This window comes from Schistocerca gregaria, chromosome 2 (assembly GCF_023897955.1).
Source record: "Schistocerca gregaria isolate iqSchGreg1 chromosome 2, iqSchGreg1.2, whole genome shotgun sequence".
Taxonomy (NCBI): domain Eukaryota; kingdom Metazoa; phylum Arthropoda; class Insecta; order Orthoptera; family Acrididae; genus Schistocerca; species Schistocerca gregaria.
Window position 1 is genome coordinate 151,696,580 of NC_064921.1, and position 21,623 is coordinate 151,718,202.

General features: G+C 40.6%; 1 protein-coding gene across 1 annotated transcript in view; it reads left to right on the forward strand.

The window, feature by feature from the left end:
- Positions 1 to 974: 974 nt before the first annotated feature.
- The window catches only part of LOC126336575 (60S ribosomal export protein NMD3), a 68,866-nt gene continuing 48,217 nt past the window's right edge, over positions 975 to 21,623 (forward strand). Inside the window, exons 1-4 of the mRNA XM_050000430.1 lie at positions 975 to 1,123; positions 1,199 to 1,333; positions 17,500 to 17,650; positions 18,910 to 19,044. Of these exons, the coding sequence (XP_049856387.1) occupies positions 1,074 to 1,123; positions 1,199 to 1,333; positions 17,500 to 17,650; positions 18,910 to 19,044 (471 nt within the window). The 5' untranslated portion in view covers positions 975 to 1,073. The remainder of the gene's footprint in view (positions 1,124 to 1,198; positions 1,334 to 17,499; positions 17,651 to 18,909; positions 19,045 to 21,623) is intronic.

A 21,623-nucleotide genomic window follows, 5' to 3' on the forward strand; every position in this document is an offset into this window, starting at 1 on the left:
TAAACTGGTTACTGTCTAAGGTTGTTCACGTTTTTTTGGAGTGCTGAATTATTTGCTGTAATGAGAAAATAGAACAGTATTATAAAACAACTTCAAGGCAACGATAATTCGGAGCCTAAGAAATCTGCTTTCTCCATTGTGACGTCTGTTTACTAAACTTTAAGAATACGCCTACGGTATGCGAAAGTCAGCCAGACGAAAGTTGTGCTATAACCGACAACGAGTTTTCAAGCAACATTTGCTTTGCGTCACGAAAATAAAGCAAACAATAAAAGAAAGGCGAGAAAGCTGCAAAAGCATGGATCCACTACTAAACCTTACTAGTTTAACTTTCAATGTTGGACGATGACAACACCGTTCCCCCCACAAACGTCGAGGTCAAAACTTTCTTCTCGAAAACTTATACTTTTGCCTCCCGATCCGTTTCGTTCCGTTCTGTTAACGGCTTGTGTGAATGCCACCATTTGAAATGTATTGTGGGATATTTTGACGCTCTGTTCCACCACGTCCAATACAATTACGAAGCGACACTTTTCCTAGCTGGTTCCTTGCTTCTGATAGTATTTTCCGAGTTACTGTATCACACACGATGTCATCTATAATCCTGTGGTCAAAGCCGGTACCTCATCAAGTCACTTTCACTGCTCGGGAGTTGGCTTAACGGAGTGATCTTAAGTTGAGGTTCCGCTTATTGTGATTTGACAGCGATGTTGCGTACTGTTCCGTTCAGCTGTCGTCTAGTGCGAATCGTCCTTTTAACGGATAGCATCTCACTTTCAATGCTCGGCGCTGGGCTATTCATGGAAATAGCGTTCTGTTGACGTCCCATGAAGTTTTACCACGCCAGAATTTGTCGATGACCTCGTCTGCCGTTTTGTTCCGTTGTTGCCCAGTGTGAATCGGATGTTGTTTCACGTTTCCCCCAGAGATTATCAAGCGAAAGAGCCTCATTATTTTGAGCATATCTTCCCAATGATTCTATAATCTTTGCATTAGCGCATGGTGATGGAGAGAGAGGTTGTTGTTACTGTACGTTGTTTGTTACACATCTGAAGTTGACAAAAGGAAAAACGATGGAGTATATTACCGAAGCTGGGGTTCTGGATACAACAGCGCCAAAAATGTAAATATCTCTAACAAATTTCACAATAGTGAATTTAACCTACACACGCTTCATTGTGCAATGTTTTCTTTCCAGATTATGTTGTCAATGCGGGGCTGTCATTGATCCAAATCCAGCAAATATGTGCGTTTCGTGTTTGAGGACGCAAGTGGACATAACGGAAGGGATTCCTAAACAAGCTACTCTGTATTTCTGCAAAGGATGTGAGAGGTAACTTCGCCACGAATATGTTGTCGGATGAAAGTTGGTGTAAGAATGAATTTCGCATGTTATGACCCCGTGTTTACTGAATTTACTTCGCCCAGTACGTCACTGTATATAAAGTTGGTGTGAGTAACACGAATCTTGTGCAGATAGACTCGTATATAATAACTATCGTAATGCTGCAACAAGGTATATTTCTCCTACTTTCACGTGTAAAACGTTTTACAGTATTTTATCACTCTGGAAGCACGTCTTCCAAATGTTATTGTGTGTGTACTTAACATTGAACTTCGCCTTAAGTAATGATGTTAAACTTGGTTGCCATAGTATATAAATAAATCCATGGTGAAGTGACACTTTTTCTGCATGAACCTTCTTGTTTAGGGTGCTGAATGCTTGTGCTTGATTGTCGTACAGAAGCTCCCGACGTAACCTGCACAGAAAATGTGTGAGCCGCAGGAAAGCAGTTAATGAGACATATTGAGGTACATTATTCTGCAGACAGTAAACATGCAACCCGATTGTGTAACATGTGGTTGATGCTCTTTGGGCTGAATGATGTCAATTTTACTCGCATGTTGTTGCAATCCATACCATTCATTTTAAGAGTTGGTATTACTAACAAAGGTGAAATATTCAGGACTAGGATCCTGAAGTAAACCCTACGCCATGTATATGAGCTGGTATGTTAAACCCGTATACTCTTCTGTTAGAATCTTAAATACTTGGGAAAACCCAGTCATACACCAGGGCACAACACAGATTTGCATCCATTAACAAATGCATTTGATAATTTGACATTAGTTCAAAATTATCACCTTGGCAGGGCAAGTTCAAGAACGTTTATTCACAAAAATTACATACCATTTCGTGGCCCCTCCCACTCTGACAGTGCCTTTTCTTGGGATTTTTGGTAAGACTTTTAAAAATAAATCTAAATCTATGGAGTGTGGACTTTTCCTTTATAATAAGTAGTAGGCCTACTTAGATATTTCTCTGTAACAGAAATACATTTCTGAATTATATTCCAGTGTTAAACATTAAAAGAAAAGGCAAAAACAGTTTATTTCCATTTAAGGTAATTTAAAATTGATAACAAGGTCAAAATTTTTATGTTGTTGTTGTTGTTGTCTTCAGTCCTGAGACTGGTTTGAGGCAGCTCTCCATGCTACTCTATCCTGTGCAAGCTGCTTCATCTCCCAGTACCTACTGCAACCTACATCCTTCTGAATCTGCTTAGTGTACTCATCTCTCGGTCTCCCTCTACGATTTTTACCCTCCACGCTGCCCTCCAATGCTAAATTTATGATCCCTTGATGCCTCAAAACATGTCCTACCAACCGATCCCTTCTTCTAGTCAAGTTGTGCCACAAACTTCTCTTCTCCCCAATCCTATTCAATACCTCCTCATTAGTTACGTGATCTATCCACCTTATCTTCAGTATTCTTCTGTAGCACCACATTTTGAAAGCTTCTATTCTCTTCTTGTCCAAACTAGTTATCGTCCATGTTTCACTTCCATACATGGCTACACTCCAAACAAATACTTTCAGAAACGACTTCCTGATACATAAATCTATATTAGATGTTAACAAATTTCTCTTCTTCAGAAACGCTTTCCTTGCCATTGCCAGTCTACATTTTATATCCTCTCTACTTCGACCATCATCAGTTATTTTACTTCCTAAATAGCAAAACTCCTTTACTACTTGAAGTGTCTCATTTCCTAATCTCTAATTCCCTCAGCATCACCCGATTTAATTTGACTACATTCCATTATCCTCGTTTTGCTTTTGTTAATGTTCATCTTATATCCTCCTTTCAAGACACTGTCCATTCCGTTCAACTGCTCTTCCAAGTCCTTTGCCGTCTCTGACAGAATTACAATGTCATCGGCGAACCTCAAAGTTTTTACTTCGTCTCCATGAATTTTAATACCTACTCCAAATTTTTCTTTTGTTTCCTTTACTGCTTGCTCAATATACAGATTGAATAACATCGGGGAGAAGCTACAACCCTGTCTCACTCCTTTCCCAACCACTGCTTCCCTTTCATGCCCCTCGACTCTTATTACTGCCATCTGGTTTCTGTACAAATTATAAATAGCCTTTCGCTCCCTGTATTTTACCCCTGCCACCTTTAGAATTTGAAAAAGAGTATTCCAGTCAACATTGTCAAAAGCTTTCTCTAAGTCTACAAATGCTAGAAACGTAGGTTTGCCTTTTCTTAATCTTTCTTTTAAGATAAGTCGTAAAGTCAGTATTGCCTCACGTGTTCCAACATTTCGACGGAATCCAAACTGATCCTCCCCGAGGTCTGCATCTACCAGTTTTTCCATTCGTCTGTAAAGAATTCGCGTTAGTATTTTGCAGCCGTGGCTTATTAAACTGATAGTTCGGTAATTTTCACATTTGTCAGCACCTGCTTTCTTTGGGATTGGGATTATTATATTCTTCTTGAAGTCTGAGGGTATTTCGCCTGTCTCATACATCTTGCTCACCAGCTGGTAGAGTTTTGTCATGACTGGCTCTCCCAAGGCCGTCAGTAGTTCTAATGGAATGTTGTCTACTCCGGGGGCCTTGTTTCGACTCAGGTCTTTCAGTGCTCTGTCAAACTCTTCATGCAGTATCGTATCTCCCATTTCGTCTTCATCTACATCCTCTTCTATTTCCATAATATTGTCCTCAAGTACATCGCCCTTGTATAAGCCTTCTATATACTCCTTCCACCTTTCTGCCTTCCCTTCTTTGCTTAGAACTGGGCTGCCATCTGAGCTCTTGATATTCATACACGTGGTTCTCTTCTCTCCAAAGGTCTCTTTAATTTTCCTGTAGGCAGTATCTGTCTTACCCCTAGTGAGATAAGCTTCTACATCCTTACATTTGTCCTCTAGCCATCCCTGTTTAGCCATTTTGCACTTCCTGTCGATCTCATTTTTGAGACGTTTGTATTCCTTTTTGCCTGCTTCTTTTACTGCATTTTTATATTATCTCCTTTCATCAATTAAATTCAATATTTCTTCTGTTACCCAAGGATTTCTAGCAGCCCTCGTCTTTGTACCTACTTTATCCTCTGCTGCCTTCACTACTACATCCCTCAGAGCTACCCATTCTTCTTCTACTGTATTTCTTTCCCCTATTCCTGTCAATTGTTCCCTTATGCTCTCCCTGAAACTCTGTACAACCTCTGGTTCTTTCAGTTTATCCAGGTCCCATCTCCTTAATTTCTCACATTTTTGCAGTTTCTTCAGTTTTAATCTACAGGTCATAACCAATAGATTGTGGTTAGAGACCACATCTGCCCCTGGAAATGTCTTACAACTTAAAACCTGGTTCCTAAATCTCTGTCTTACCATTATATAATCTATCTGATACCTTTTAGTATCTCCAGGGTTCTTCCACGTATACAACCTTCTTTCATGATTCTTAAACCAAGTGTTAGCTATGATTAAGTTGTGCTCTGTGCAAAATTCTACTAGGCGGCTTCCTCTTTCATTTCTTAGCCCCAATCCATATACACCTACTATGTTTCCTTCTCTCCCTTTTCCTACACTTTTTTATGTATGCTATTATAAAAGAAAACACACATTTGTGATACTAAAGAGAAATATTCAAAAGTGTTGTACAATTCCTACTGTTGTTTGGTATACATAGGCCTACCGAGGTTGCCACAGGTTCTGGAAATCAGGGAATTTCAAAAACATCAGAGAAATTGGGGAAATTTGAAGAAAACATTGGAAAAATCTCTCATTTCTGTCACAGTTGATGAAATGGTTTGTTTGAGGTTTTGTGCATCATTACTGGATGGATGCGGCTGAGTACATGTGCTGCTTCCCTTCCCCCTCATTCCTACTGCTCCTCCCCTTCCTACCAGCTTTCAACCAGTGCTGCCACCACTTCTTGTTGCTAGACTAACAGCTGCTGATGAGAGGCAAGGAGGCATGAGGAGTGGTTTGTTTGGATCTGATTCTCGGAGACTGTAGACGCAGTGCTGGAAATAACGGTCGTGTGTGTGTGTGTGTGTCTGTGTGTGTGTGCGTTTTGAAAAATTAGTTGTGAGTATGATGGTCTTTTCTACAGGCCTGTCTGCGACTCAGCAATCATCTTTAGGGTGAGTCACTACCTCTCCTCATTATTATTGATTCTTAGAGTATTTGAACAAGTTATCTGTTGCATAGGTTGATCATCATGGTATCATTTCATCAACATAAGTGTCTGTGGCTCGGGATAGCTGGCGATGCGAATGGATTTCCATGGTGGGCCAAAACCGGGAGCTGTTTCTGAGAGTGTCTGTAATGGATCGAATGTGGTGATCTGAAGCCATTCGGCTCCCACTGATGTGCAGGCTCTGCCCATTGGATCTAGTCTCACCGATCTGCTGGCAGGTCGGTTCTATTTGTGTGTGATATAATGCAGCGGATTTTCATGGCTTATCTGTGGACATAGGACTGTGGTGCTCCTCAGCTGGCCAGGCACCATGGGTGATGGATTTCAGGAATTGCGACTGTCTCACTGCAAGCATGTTGTACAGTGGTGTGTTTTATAAACATTTTATTTTCTTTAGTACATTTTGGCACTTAAAAAGTAGTTTGTGTTAGAAATATGGACCATAAGGAGGAGACAATTGTGTCAATTGCTGGGGGTTTGTACACTAGTACCCTTTTTTTTTTTTCGAAAGAAAAATCACATAATACCTGTAAAATAATGAATATAACACAGTTGGTAATAACTGACAAAAACAAATGTAGCAGAACCAACATTTTATTGCTGGTCACATACAATGCCAGATTTACTCAATTCTTCCCCACCTTATACACTTCTTTCAAGAGACCTACTTTTTTCTGAGGTAAATTTTTGAAATCAGTAAAGGTATATTTGCGACTCCAAGGAAATGCATATTTTTGTCACCAAATGTGTTTCGGTTTATTGAAATAAAATAACTTCAGTGGTCTTAATGAAACACATATATGTAATTTTGCTTGCTGTCTCCATCTAAAAACTGTTCATTACAAAAGATGTTAGTACTTAAGATTTTTGCTCAAACCAGGGAACACCATCTGCTTGCAAGGTTTAGATATTTCCTCGTTTGTACTATTGTTTCTTGTACCGTAGCTGCAAAGTCAGATTGCTAACTTACATCTTAACTTACCCTTGAGATTTCAGAATTTGTCAGGGAAAATTGCTAAAACTTTCTGGAAATCAGGGAAATATCAGAGAATTTCACTTGGGGAAATGTGTGGCAACCCTGCCTACTGATAATTTTTTATGCGTATGAAAACATTATATGCATACTGAAATTTTTCTAGACTTAAATAATCTTTGAAAATAGTCTGGATATATTGGCTTGAAGGTATAGTTCAGTGATTTTTAGTTGATAGTCCACACAATCGGGTAGTCATAAGTATTCATAAACTTACAAAAATAGTGGGGAAGATATCAAGAAATGTTCTTTTTTTATTTAAGTTAATGGCTGCGTAGAGAACTTCCAGCAAGAAGAAAGGACACTAAGATCTTGACTTAATCTTTTCAATCATTCATTTTCATTAACTTTTTTACAATTAGAGAAAGGTGCCATTCATCACAACAACTGGAAGATGGAAGAATACCATAAAGAAAGATGGATGCCATGTTTTGAGAGCAAGAGGAAGACCCTGAACAAAGTGGATTGACTTAAAAAAAAAGAAACAAAATTCATCCGTGAAGTGAAAAAGCAATTTGCCTGTGGGTCTAGCAATGAACCTATTGATGATAAAGCAGAAAACTCTTTTCAAAGTAAATCTTTTACTGCCTTATTGACAACATAGCTATATGGTCACTAAGGGATACAGTTGGACTTATGGACAGCATAATAAGAGCTCCGTGCTTCCTATCTGCAGAAGTGTGATATCGGAAAACTAAGATGCATGTCTTGAAACTGTGTCAAGTGATGGTGATATGACATCAATGGGAGTGATTTCCGTCGCAACACCTTCATTTCTCACTCTCTCCTTGTTTTCTGTAACATACTTCAGGAATTTCCTTTCACTGGCTTGGATTCTACTTTCCAAGTACATGCTCCAATATGGGTGTCAAGTATGCCTTGTACGACGACACTTCCTTACACCTCATTGGCACCTCCCTTCCTCAAACTAAGAGCCTCACACACACTGGTAAAATGTATTGCTCTGTTGTATCCGCCTGCACTAATTTCTGTCTCCAGCCTTGCAGTCAGCATTTTCACACTACCTGAATATTTAAAGTTGTCCCCCTATTACAATATCCTGTCCTTTAATATTAAGTTGCCCTTTCCCTTCAGTCCTTTCTAGTTACTTCCCTAGTCTTGCTTTTCTCCACTCTGCATTATATGCCAGTTTCTTGATTTTTCTTTTTAATTCGCTTATTTAAAAAGTCTCAATATTATGAAAAGGAAAGTTGCTACTCACCATATAGCACAGATGCTGAGTTGCAGATAGGCACAACAAAAAGACTGTCACAAATAAAGCTTTCAGCCAGTAAGACCTTCCACACACACACACACACACACACACACTTTTACGCACGCAAATGCATATCTCACACATGACTACAGTCTGAGGCAACTGAAACCACGCTGTGAGCAGCAGCACCAGTACATGATGGGCGGTGACTGGATGGGTGTAAGGAGGAGGCTGAGGCGGGTAGAGGTGACGGACAGTGAAGTGCTGCAGGTTAGGCGGTGGGGGAGGTAGAGGGGTAGCGGAAAAGGATAGAAGTAAAAAGATTGGGTGTGATGGTGGAATGAGGGCTCTGTAGTGATGGAATGGGAACAGCGAAGGGGCTGGATGGGTGAGGACAGTGGCTAACGAAGGTTGAGGCCAGGAGGGTTATGGGAACGTAAGATGTATTGCAGGGGAAGTTCCCACCTGTACAATTCAGAAAAGCTGGTGTTGGTGGAAAGGACCCATGAGACACAGGTTTTTGAAGCAGTTAAATGAAGGATATTAAGTTTGGCAGCATGTTCAGTAACAGGGTGGTCCACTTGTTTCTGGGCCACAGTTTGTCAGTGGCCATTCATGCGGACAGAAAGCTTTTTTGTTGTCATGCCCACATAGAATGCAACACAGTGGTTGGAGCTTACCTTGTTTTCACAGGCAACCTCACCTTTGATGGGATAAGTGAAGTTCGTGACTGCGCTGGAGTAGGTGGTGGTGGGAATATGCAGGTCTTGCATCTAGGTCTATTACTGGGGTATGAGCCATGGGGCAAGGGGTTCAGAGCAGGGGTTGTATAGGGATGGACAAGTATATTGTGTAGGTTTGGTGGATGCCAGAATACCACTGTGGGAGGGGTGGGAAGGATAGTGGGCAGGAAGGACATTTCTCATTTCAAGGCCCAGTGGAAGGTAGTCGAAACCGTGGCAGAGGATGTAATTCAGTTGCTCTATTCCTGGGTGGTGCTGAGTTATGTGGGGAATGCTCCTCTGTGGCCAGATGGTGGGACTTTGGGAGATGGTGAGAAACTAGAAAGATAAGGCATGGGAGATTTGTTTCTGTGCAAGGTTGGGAGAATAATTACAGTCTGTGAAGGCTTGAGTGAGACCTTTGTTATATTTTGAGATGGAGCACTTGTCACTGCAGATGCAACGACCACAGGTGTAAGCTGTACGGAAGGGACTTCTTGGTATTGAACAGGTGGCAGCTGTCGAAGTGGAAGTATTGCTAGTGGTTGGCAGGTTTGATATGGATGGATGTACTGGTCTAGTCATTTTTGAGGTGGAAGACAACATCTTGGAAGGTGGCTTGTTGTGTTGTGTAGGACCAGGTGAAGCAAATGGGGGAGAAGTTGTTGAGGTTCTGGAGGGATGTGGATAGGGTGTCCTCACGTTCAATCCAGACCACAAAGATGTCATCAGTGAATCTGAACCAGGTGAGGAGAGTCAGTTGGGGTAAATGGGTGTTATATTTTTATAGAAGGGTAGGTTCTGGGTAATAGGTTGAAGTTGGTGGTCTACGAGAGCAGACATTCTCTCTGTGGGGGCACAGTAACCATCCACATTGGGGAGTCCTGGGTGGTTAGCTTTATGGACTTTAGGAAGCATTTAGAAGGTAAGAGTGTGGGGAGTGGTAGGTGTGAGTAGAGAGATGGACTCCAGGGAGAGGTTCTAGGATTACTGGAATGGGGTCACTGTGGCAAGGTTCATAGGTGGAAGTATCTGACAGTTGGCAGAGTACTGCCAGGTAATCCTTGCACTTCAAAACAACAGTGGTGGAGCCTTTGTCCTCAGGTAGGATTATGAGGTTGGTATCAGTTTTTAGATGGTGGACTGCAGTTCTTGCTGTGGATTTAAGGTTAGTTTGCATGTTGAGGGATTTGGGGAATGAGGAGGAGGCAAGGTTCGAGGTTAAGAAATACTGGAAAGTAAACAGGGTGATTTGGGGGCAGTGAGGGTGGATCACAGTTGGATGGGGGAGTGAAATGAGTTAGGCTGGTTTCAGTATTGGTCTTTGGTTGAGTCAGATTGGTAGAGTTGGTGGCGAAAAAGTATTTCCACTGTAGGGACCGGGAAAAGAACTGTCCGTCCAGTCACTCAAATTGTCCTTTACGTAGTCTTGGCAGTTGTCATACTATATATTGGTTATAGAATATTAGTCATGTGATAAGTACACTCCTGGAAATTGAAATAAGAACACCGTGAATTCATTGTCCCAGGAAGGGGAAACTTTATTGACACATTCCTGGGGTCAGATACATCACATGATCACACTGACAGAACCACAGGCACATAGACACAGGCAACAGATCATGCACAATGTCGGCACTAGTACAGTGTATATCCACCTTTCGCAGCAATGCAGGCTGCTATTCTCCCATGGAGACGATCGTAGAGATGCTGGATGTAGTCCTGTGGAACGGCTTGCCATGCCATTTCCACCTGGCACCTCAGTTGGACCAGCGTTCGTGCTGGACGTGCAGACCGCGTGAGACGACGCTTCATCCAGTCCCAAACATACTCAATGGGGGACAGATCCGGAGATCTTGCTGGCCAGGGTAGTTGACTTACACCTTCTAGAGCACGTTTGGTGGCACGGGATACATGCGGACGTGCATTGTCCTGTTGGAACAGCAAGTTCCCTTGCTGGTCTAGGAATGGTAGAACGATGGGTTCGATGACGGTTTGGATGTACCGTGCACTATTCAGCGTCCCCTCGACGATCACCAGAGGTGTACGGCCAGTGTAGGAGATCGCTCCCCACACCATGATGCCGGGTGTTGGCCCTGTGTGCCTCGGCCGTATGCAGTCCTGGTTGTGGCGCTCACCTGCACGGCGCCAAACACGCATACGACCATCATTAGCACCAAGGCAGAAGCGACTCTCATCGCTGAAGACGACACATCTCCATTCGTCCCTCCATTCACGCCTGTCGCGACACCTCTGGAAGCGGGCTGCATGATGTTGGGGCGTGAGTGGAAGACGGCCTAACAGTGTGCGGGACCGTAGCCCAGCTTCATGGAGACGGTTGCGAATGGTCCTCGCCGATACCCCAGCAGCAACAGTGTCCCTAATTTGCTGGGAAGTGGCGGTGCGGTCCCCTACGGCACTGCGTAGGATCCTACGGTCTTGGCGTGCATCCGTGCGTCGCTGCGGTCCGGTCCCAGGTCGACGGGCACGTGCACCTTCCGCTGACCACTGGCGACAACATCGATGGCGATGGAGCTCCGTATGCCACGGCAAACTGGCTGACACTGTCGGCGGCGGTGCACAAATGCTGCGCAGCTGGCGCCATTCGACGGCCAACACCGCGGTTTCTGGTGTGTCAGCTGTGCCGTTCGTGTCATCATTGCTTGTACAGCTCTCTCGCAGTGTCCGGAGCAAGTATGGTGGGTCTGACACACCGGTGTCAATGTGTTCTTTTTCCCATTTCCATGAGTGTATACGTTACCATCGCAAGTAAATGTGGGAGTAGTGAGAGCAGGCGAGACACCACATTGACGTGTCACAAAAATTAAAACAACAAATAAATGGGTGTGAACTATGTTACAACAAAGGAATTCTAGAGTTAAAGATTCCAGATCGGAATGCAACTCCAAAAGTGTTAAAAACATATGTTTTGACAGAGCATAGATAAACTGTGTGATTGTGGAACCCCCTCCCCGTCCCCAAGGTACAAGGATTGAATGTAATAACTCACCAACTTGTAGAGACACTGAGTTGTCGCAAGGCGCCTGATCAAGCCTGATAACTTTACTATCTTTCAATCGAGTTATTTGTGCTTGGACATGGACTTTGAGGTGAATTAATAACTGCAGGCTCCGAAAAAGTTTGCTACTGGTAATAGTGATCTGCATGAGATGTAGAAAATGATTGATAATTATTCTGATGAACCATGGACCTTGCCATTGGTGGGGAGGCTTGCATGCCTCAGCAATAGAGATAGCCATTTCATAGGTACAATCACAACGGAGGCTTATGTGAGAGGCTATACAAACATATGCATTTATTCCTGAAGAGGGCAACAACCTTTTCAGTAGCTGCAACGGCAACTGTCTGGATGATTGACTTTTCTGGTCTTGTACCATCAACCAAAATGGCCTCGCTGTGATGGTACTGTGAGCGACTGAGAGCAAGGGGAAACCACGGCCATAATTTTTCCCAAGGGCATGCAGCCCTACCATCTGGTTAAATGATGATTTCCTTTTGTATAAAATATTCCAGAGGTAAAATAGTCCCCCATTCAGATCTCCAGGTTGGGATTACTCAGGAGGGTGTAACAAAACTTGCATTCTACAGATTGGAGTATGAAATGTTAGATCACTTAATTGGACAGGTTGGGTAGAAAATTTAAAAATGAAAGTGGGTCTGTTGAAGTTACATGTAGAGGGAGTGAGTGAAGTTCTGTGGCAGGGTGAACAGGACCTCTGGTCAGATGAATACAAAGTCAAATAGAGATGGTGCGGGAGTGGTTTTAATGATTTAGTGCAGGTAAGCTACTGTGAACAGCATAGTGAATGCATTACTGTAGCCAAGATATACACTTAGCTCGCACCCACCACACCTCCTCATTAGTTATGTGATCTACCCATCTAATCTTCAGTATTCTTCTGTAGCACCAAATTTCGAAAGCTTCTATTCTCCTCTTGTCTAAACTATTTATCGTCCATGTTTCACTTCCATACATGGCTACACTCCAGACAAATACTTTCAGAAACGACTTCCTGACACTTAAATTTATACTCGAAGTTAACAAATTTCTCTTCTTCAGAAACGCTTTCCTTGCCATTGCCAATCTACATTTTATATCCTCTCTACTTCGACCATCATCAGTTATTTTGCTCCCCAAATAGTAAAACTCCTTTACTACTTTAAGTGTCTCATTTCCTAATCTAATTCCTTCAGCATCATCTGACTTAATTCGACTACTTTCCATTATCCTCGTTTTGCTTTTGTTGATGTTCATCTTATATCCTCCTTTCAAGACATTGTCCATTCCATTCAACTGCTCTTCCAAGTCCTTTGCTGTCTCTGACAGAATTACAATGTCATCGGCGAACCTCAAAGTTTTTGTTTGTCCTCCATGGATTTTAATACCTACTATGAATTTTTCTTTTGTTTCCTTCACTGCTTGCTCAATATACAGATTGAATAACATTGGGGGAAGGCTACAACCCTATCTCACTCCCTTTCCAACGACTGCTTCCCTTTCATGGCCTTCAACTCTTAAAACTGCCATTTGGTTTCTAAACAAATTCTAAATAGCCTTTCGCTCCCTGTATTTTATCCCTTCCACCTTAAGAATTTGAAAGAGAGTATTCCAGTCAACATTGTCATAAGCTTTCTCTAAGTCTACAAATGCTAGAAAAGTAGGTTTGCCCTTCCTTAATCTAGCTTCTAAGATGAGTCGTAGGGTCAGTATTGCCTCACGTGTTCCAACATTTCTACGGAATCCAAACTGATCTTCCCCGAGGTTGGCTTCTACTAGTTTTTCCATTCTTCTGTAAAGAATTCGCGTTAGTATTTTGCAGCTGTGGCTTATTAAACTGATTGTTCAGTAATTTTCACATCTGTCAACACCTGCTTTCTTTGGGATTGAAATTATTATATTCTTCTTGAAGTCTGAGGGTATTTCTCCTGTCTCATACATCTTGCTCACCAGACGGTAGACTTTTGTCAGTACTGGCTCTCCCAAGGCCGTCAGTAGTTCTAATGGAACGTTGTCTACTCCGGGGCCTTGTTTCGACTCAGGTCTTTCAGTGCTCTGTCAAACTCTTCATGCAGTATCATATCTCCCATTTCATCTTCATCTACATCCTCTTCCCTTTCCATAATATTGTCCTCAAGTACATCGCCCTTGTATAGACCCTCTATATACTCCTTCCATCTTTCTGCTTTCCCTTCTTTGCTTAGAACTGGGTTTCCATCCGAGCTCTTGATGTTCATACAAGTGGTTCTCTTATCTCCAAAGGTCTCTCTAATTTTCCTGTAGGCAGCATCTATCTTACACCTAGTGACATAAGCCTCTACATCCTTACATTTATCCTCTAGCCATTTTGCACTTCCTGTCGATCTCATTTTTGAGACGTTTGTATTCCTTTCTGCCTGCTTCATTTACTGCATTTTTATATTTTCTGCTTTCATCAATTAAATTCAATATTTCTTCTGTTACCCAAGGATTTCTACTAGCCCTCGTCTTTTTACCTACTTGATCCTCTACTGCCTTCTCTACTTCATCCCTCAAAGCTACCCATTCTTCTTCTACTGTATTTCTTTCCTCCATTCCTGCCATTTGTTCCCTTACGCTCTCGCTGAAACTCTGTACAACCTCTGGTTTAGTCAGTTTATCCAGGTCCCATCTCCTTAAATTCCCACCTTTTTGCAGTTTCTTCAGTTTTAACTACAGTTGATAACCAATAGATTGTGGTCAGAGTCCATATCTGCCCCTGGAAATGTCTTACAATTTAAAACCTGGTTCCTAAATATCTGTCTTACCATTATATAATCTATCTGATACCTTTTAGTATCTCCAGGGTTCTTCCATGTATACAGCCTTCTTTTATGACTCTTGAACCAAGTGTTACCTATGATTAAGTTGTGCTCTGTGCAAAATTCTACCAGGCGGCTTCCTCTTTCATTTCTTTGCCCCAGTCCATATTCACCTACTACGTTTCCTTCTCTCCCTTTTCCTACTACCGAATTCCAGTCACCCATGACTATTAAATTTTCATCTCCCTCCACTATCTGAATAATTTCTTTTATTTCGTCATACATTTCTTCAATGTCTTCGTCATCTGCAGAGCTAGTTGCCATATAAACTTTTACTACTGTAGTAGGTGTGGGCTTCGTATCTATCTTGGCCACAATAATGCGTTCACTATGCTGTTTGTAGTAGCTTACCCGCATTCCTATTTTCCTATTCATTATTAAACCTACTCCTGCATTACCCCTATTTGACTTTGTGTTTATAACCCTGTAGTCACCTGACCAGAAGTCTTGTTCCTCCTGCCACCGAACTTCACTAATTCCCACTATATCTAACTTTAACCTATCCATTTCCCTTTTTAAATTTTCTAACGTACCTGCCCGATTAAGGGATGTGACATTCCACGCTCCGATCCGTAGAATGCCAGTTTTCTTTCTCCTGATAATGACATTCTCTTGAGTAGTCCCCGCCCGGAGATCCGAATGGGGGACTATTTTAGCTCCGGAATATTTTACCCAAGAGGGCGCCATCATCATTTAATCATACAGTAAAGCTGCATGCCCTCGGGAAAGATTACGGTCGTAGTTTCCCCTTGCTTTCAGCCGTTCGCAGTACCAGCACGGCAAGGCCGTTTTGGTTAGTGTTACAAGGCCAGATCAGTCAATCATCCAGACTGTCGCCCCTGCAACTACTGAAAAGGCTGCTGCCCCTCTTCAGGAACCCCGCATTTGTTGGGCCTATCAACAAATATCCCTCCGTTGTGTTTGCACCTACGGTACAGCTATCTGTATTGCTGAGGCACGCAAGCCTCCCCACCAATGGCAAGGTCCATGGTTCATGGGAGGCTTTTGGCAATATTGACTGGAATACCCTGGGAGCGAAGGGCTATTTACAAATTGTACAGAAACCAGATGGCAGTAATAAGAGTCAAGGGACATGAAAGGGAAGCAGTGGTTGAGAAGGGAGTGAGATAGGGTTGCAGCCTAACCTCAATGTTTTTCAATCTGAACATTCAACAAGTGTTAAAGGAAACCAAACAAAAATTGAGAGTAGTTCAGGGAAAAGAAATAAAGACTTTGAAGTTTGCTAGTGACATTGTAATTTTGTCAGAGACAGCAAAGGACTTGGAAGAGCAGTTGAACGGAATGTACATTGTGTCTGGAAAGGATATAAGATGAATGTCAACCAAAGCAAAACAAAGATAATAGAATGTAGTCAAATCAGGTGATGCTACAGGAATTAGGTTAGGAAATGAGGCACTTAAAGTGGTAGATCAGTGTTGATGTTTGGGCAGCAAAGTTACTGAGGATTGCCGAAGTAGAGAGGATATAAAATGTTGACTGCCAGTGTCAAGAATAGCATTTCTGAAGAAGAGAAATTTATTAGTATCAAATATAGATGAAAGTGTTAAGAAGTCATTTCTAAAAGTATTTTTCGGGAGTGTAGCAATGTATGGAAGTGAAACATGGACGATAGACAGTTTAGACAAAAAGAGAATAGAAGCTTTTGAAATGTGTTGTACAGAAGAATGATGAAAATTAGATGGGTAGATCACGTAACTAATGGGGAGAAACTGAATAGCCTTGGGGACACAAGAAATTTGTGGCACAATTTGACCAAAGGAAGGGATCAGTTGATAGAACACATTCTGAGACATCTAGGGGGTCACCTATTTAGTATTGAAGGGAAGCTTGGGGTATAAAAATTGTAGAGGAAGACAAAGAGGTGAATACAGTAAGCAGTTTGAGGAGGACGTAGGCTGCAGTAGTTATTCAGATCTAAAGAGGTATACACAGGATAGAGTAGCATGAAGAGCTGCATCAAACCAGTCTTCAGACTGAAGAACACAACAACAACAACAATTATTTGTCAGCATTCTGAAAAGCGTTAAAAGTACTTACAGGGTTTGCTAACTGTGAAAATGGTCAGTATTACTCTCAAAAGAAACACACACATGCCACTTCCTATTACTGTCATTATTATTAACTAAGAATTACAAATGGGTACATAAGCAATGGCCTAGGCAGTAGAAAGTAGGCTAGCTGAAGCAGAAGGAAAAAAAGTGTGTATCAAAATAAGTGATGAATAACTTAACTCTCTCTCTCTCTCTCTCTCTCTCTCTCTCTCTCTCTCTCTCTCTCTCTCTCTCTCTGGTTACATTGTTCTGGCTGGTGACTACATTGTGGTGATAATGTAGCTGTAGATATATTCATTTTTTGAGTTAGTACAGTAAGGATTGTGTACAGAATAGTAAGTCTTATGATTTGGAAGCCAAGAAAAAACTGTAATTGAAATTAATTTCAGCCAACATACGAAAGTCAGAAATTAACTGTATTAAAAATCAGGTCACAGACGTGATCTTTGTTGGCATCAGTAGTGGATGTGCTGTTGTTTCCTAATCCTTTACGTTTGGTTGGTGACTTCTGAATTGTTCAATCCACTGGCAGACATTTTGCCATGATAAAACATTGCCCTCATTCTGTGCTGAATATCTCCTGTGGATTTCAGCTCCTGGTACACCTTCAAGCAACAAAAAATGAAGTAGCTAATGATTTTCTACTTTAGTACAAACGGAGAATGGTACAGCCATGTTTACTCCGTAAGTCGTGTGACAATGCTGAAACTGCCATAAATGAAGAGAATGGTGCCATCTAAATGCTACCACTGAGCTACACTACTAACCTTAAGACAATTGAAATGAAAGGGAAAGCGTCTTTCAAGTGTCATGCAATGAAATTTTGCTCTTTGCCAAATGAAGAAGTAGGCTTCCATATTAACTTTGTCCGAAAGATCGTGAGACTTCACTTTAAGACCGGCAGGTTGAAATATTAATAGGATACATATGTGAGGTTGTAGTCATAATTTATCTATATGCCCTCGGCAACTAGACATAGCGCATATTTATATAACAGCTGTGAGCAGATTGTGTAGTTTTCAGTGCCTTAATGCATAGATAAGTTAGTCATGCCTATTTGTGTATCTACATAAATTGATAGAAAAACATTTAAAATTTTTCCAGGTACCTTCAGCCTCCAGGAGAATGGATAACCTGTGCACTTGAATCACGTGAACTACTTTCATTATGCCTAAAAAAACTGAAAGGTCTAAACAGAGTTAAACTGGTAGATGCTGGTTTTGTATGGACAGAGCCGCATTCAAAAAGATTAAAGGTAAAAAATAATTGATTGTCCCTCGTTGAATTGGATTGAAAATTTTATTGTACGTACATAAATAAAACCTTTGTTAAGATGGTGGTTGACTAATCAGTCAAATGTTTGAAGCAAACTTGCACGACGAGAATATTGTGATTATATTTTATTTTGGCTCATCATTCGCTTTCCACATAATTTACATTACCAGCTGTTATATTAGAATAATAAAATACTGCTGTCACTATGTGTTATACTGTTTGTTGTCTTTCGATTCTTTGAAACTCTTAAGCTTTCCATAGCAGAAATATTGTTATGACCTTTGATTGTGATTTATCTTGAATCATACTCTCAAATTGGAAAGCATCCATCATTTCCAAATTGAAAAAAATATGTGTATATAATGTCCATGACTATGTGAAGGAGAGTGATGATACGGATAGGTTAGCTTGCTACTTACCACATAGAGGAGCTATTGAGTTATGGGCAGGCACAATGAAAAATAATGCTAGAGATATTTAAGCTTTCAGACCACACACACACACACACACACACACACACACACACACACACACACACACACACACCTCTGGGCGTTATGGCCCTAATGGCTTTGAGTCGTGCTCTAATACAAGAAGACTGTGACCATGTTTGTGTGAGTTGTGCTTGTTTCAATTTGTCTTCTATGTAAGAAGGACTTTGTGTACAACTCTGCAACTCAGTGCCTCCTGTATGTGGTAAGTAACCATTTAGCCTTTCCATACTGCTGTTATTCTATCCTGAATTTTAAATTGTTGAAATATTATAATATGTTTGGTTTGCCCCAAAAGTATGAGGTAATGTTTAGAATGGATAAATAGCAAAGAAGAATAGTATATGGGAATGAGATCATTGTAATGTAATAGTGAGTGGAGAAGAACTGCTGTGAAGGAGAAAGGCAAACTGGTTTTATTACTCACTCTGCACCTTTCCTCCATTCTTCCTTGGTACCTGCTCACACTATTGGTCTGTCATTTTGTAATCACATTTTTCTTTACTATCCACACTCAATATTCTTACATGACCATTTTTTGGTTAGTTATAACACATTAATGCATTGTGAAAATTGAATTTTGTTGTTGTTCAGGTGGAGGAAGGGTTACAGAACACATTCCACATTTATTTTTTTATTTTTTATATTTTTTTTTTTACTATTGTATATCAGAACATGATGGGGTAGTGATTTTTGTCCAAAAATATTGACAAGAGATACTATCAGTGTTAATTTCTGTTGTTCCTAGGTCAAATTAACTGTCCATGGTGAGGTGCTGGGTGGAACAATGCTGCAGCAAGTATTTGTGGTTGAATATATCGTAAATAATCAGATGTGTGATGATTGTCATAGATCAGAAGCTCAAGATTATTGGCGCGCACTTGTGAGTATTTTAATACACATTAAATTTATCATTCATACTAGTTTCATTATAAATTGTGCTCCCATGCAGGTCATTATCGTAAGAGTCGTTTAGCATGGCATTCACTAATATGTATTAGAGAAATATATAAGATGTTCCGATAAGTATGATAGATGCTTTATTTGAGGAAGCAGCAGAATAGATAAATTAAATGAAAAGAAAAATAAATTCTTCAAATGTCACGATTTTCATCATAAGGCAGTTGCCTTCTTCCCAAAACACGTTAAATGTTTTTGATTAGTCGAGGATGAAGAGGCTGCTTGGTGTGTTAAATGTACACAAATAGCTTATCATCAGCTGCTCTCACGTGTGGAACTCATACTAGATAAGTGGCCCATGCACAGGAACACATCATTGTCCTGAACTGTGGGTGAGTCCACCCTGTTGTTACAAGGGGTTGGCTACTTCAGCTGCCTGTTGCCTGCTACACTGTGTGCTTCATCTGTTAGGAGTGGCCACCTCATTGCTTGTGCAGTTATGTTTTTCTTAAGTATTCTAGTCAGACACTTGATTTTGAGCATATGTATTTGTCAAATTATTATTAGCCATGTTGATGCTACTTGTTAATACAATCATTTGCAGACTTTCTAGCTGTACTGCAATGAGACCTATGAAAATATCTCATTGTGTAGTACTTGAATAGTTAAATGTTATTGCAAAACTGTGATGTAAGCTGTACTAGAATCAATTACAGACACTGGGTTAAAGACCTTCCCGTCTTCTTCTCTTGTGGTAACTGATGTTTATGGTAATGGGAAGGGCACTTGGCCACAGAATAAAAATAAATAAAGAAATGTATATAGAAGACATCTTGACAAAATCAGTGTGCCTCTGGCAATAAATCTTTATAGTGAAAAATGCCAAGTTTCCCATGGTCTGGAACCCAACACAAACTGTAGGTCTGTACTATAATTAGCTTGATAAGTCACTTCCAATATCAGAGGAAAGTAATAGCACTCTGCATGGTAAAAAAAGTGTGGTGTTCATACCAGCCTTCAGTTTGTGGACAGCTTTACTAGTGTGCAATTTTGTGTAAGGTGTACTTGAGGTCAGAGTTGACAGAGATGCAAAGAAGTGTCAGATTGAAATGCACTAAGCAATATGCTGAAGAAGAACAAGGAATTTTGGAAAGGAGATGACGGATGAAGATAAGTGAACGTACCGCTGCATACCTGGTTCCTATGATGGAAATAGTATGCAATAATTAGCCACCATATAAAACCTGAGAGATACAATGAGTTAAAAAAATTCTAGTATGATACTGCCTATTGGGAAATTAAAAGCTACAAGAGGAAGAATTGGTTCATACCTTTCATGTCTGGTGCCTCAATAGAGAAACCACAGGTTATATTATTCCGTGACAGAACTCATATTCCTGGCACAGCATCTGTTTGCAAAAATAAGCATCTTCTCTGTGCCAACATACAGCCCACATACTCTTTTTCAATCACTGAATAGATCCCTGGGAGATCAGTGTTGTTAAATAATGTAAAAAAAAGTCAATAATTATGATATTAAATTCTGTTGAAAAACAGATACAAATGGAGCTGTGTTGTGTATGATTCCTTTTGTCTCTTCATTACTTAAGAAGAATATTGCATGCATTTTTTTAAAAATTACGGTACACCGATAAGCTATACATGCTACTCTAAATGCAGTTAAGTAATGTAGCTTGATGGCTCAGTTGTAAAGTGTCAGACTACAAATACAAAGATCTAAGGAATTTTATGTCATTTCTTTCCCCTCTGGAAATGTCTGTTGATGTGAAAAAGGCTGAGCAACACCATGGTTTGGAATCCACGCAAAACTGTAGGTCCTCCTACAACTAGCCATGTAAATAAGTTCAGAGATTTAAGGAAGGAAACTGCATGCCATGTCCAACAGGAACACGCTTAGTAAAGCACTGTGGCATGGAAACAAACTTTGGATTAGTTATAGTTTTACTCCGTATTATTAGGATAGAGTAGTGATAATTTATTCTTCTATGTTAAATATATGTATCATTATAGCTTCTACGGTGTAATGTGTATTAACTCTGGACCCCTTCTGTCAGTCATAGTATTTTCTCTTGAGTTTCAGTGATGAATGAAATATATTCTCCAGCAATATTGTGAATTCATGGTAATACTGAGTCTTTCAGTGGAAGGTTCATTTGAACAGCTCAATAAATCAGTTGACATGTTCACAAAGAATCAGACATGCCACAATGCTTAATCATTTGATTCATACTGCATGTCTTAAAAATTTATGTTTAATTATTTGCATTCTTCTTAGACGCAAAATATGCTGATGAAAATTTGGTCAGGAATTGTTTTACTTGCTGAAATTAAACCAAAAAACACACTTGTGTAGCCCAAACTCCACAGAATTCTGCACTTCACAAAATTAAAAAAAGGTAGTAGCCTATGACTGCAGTATCAATGAGTCAGTTTGAGTCGGCCTACTCATACAAATACTGGGAGTAACAATTTCTAAGGATATGATCAATCCCATAGACTGTCGTTGTAATACTAGGGAAATGCAGCCAGTTTGTAAAGTAC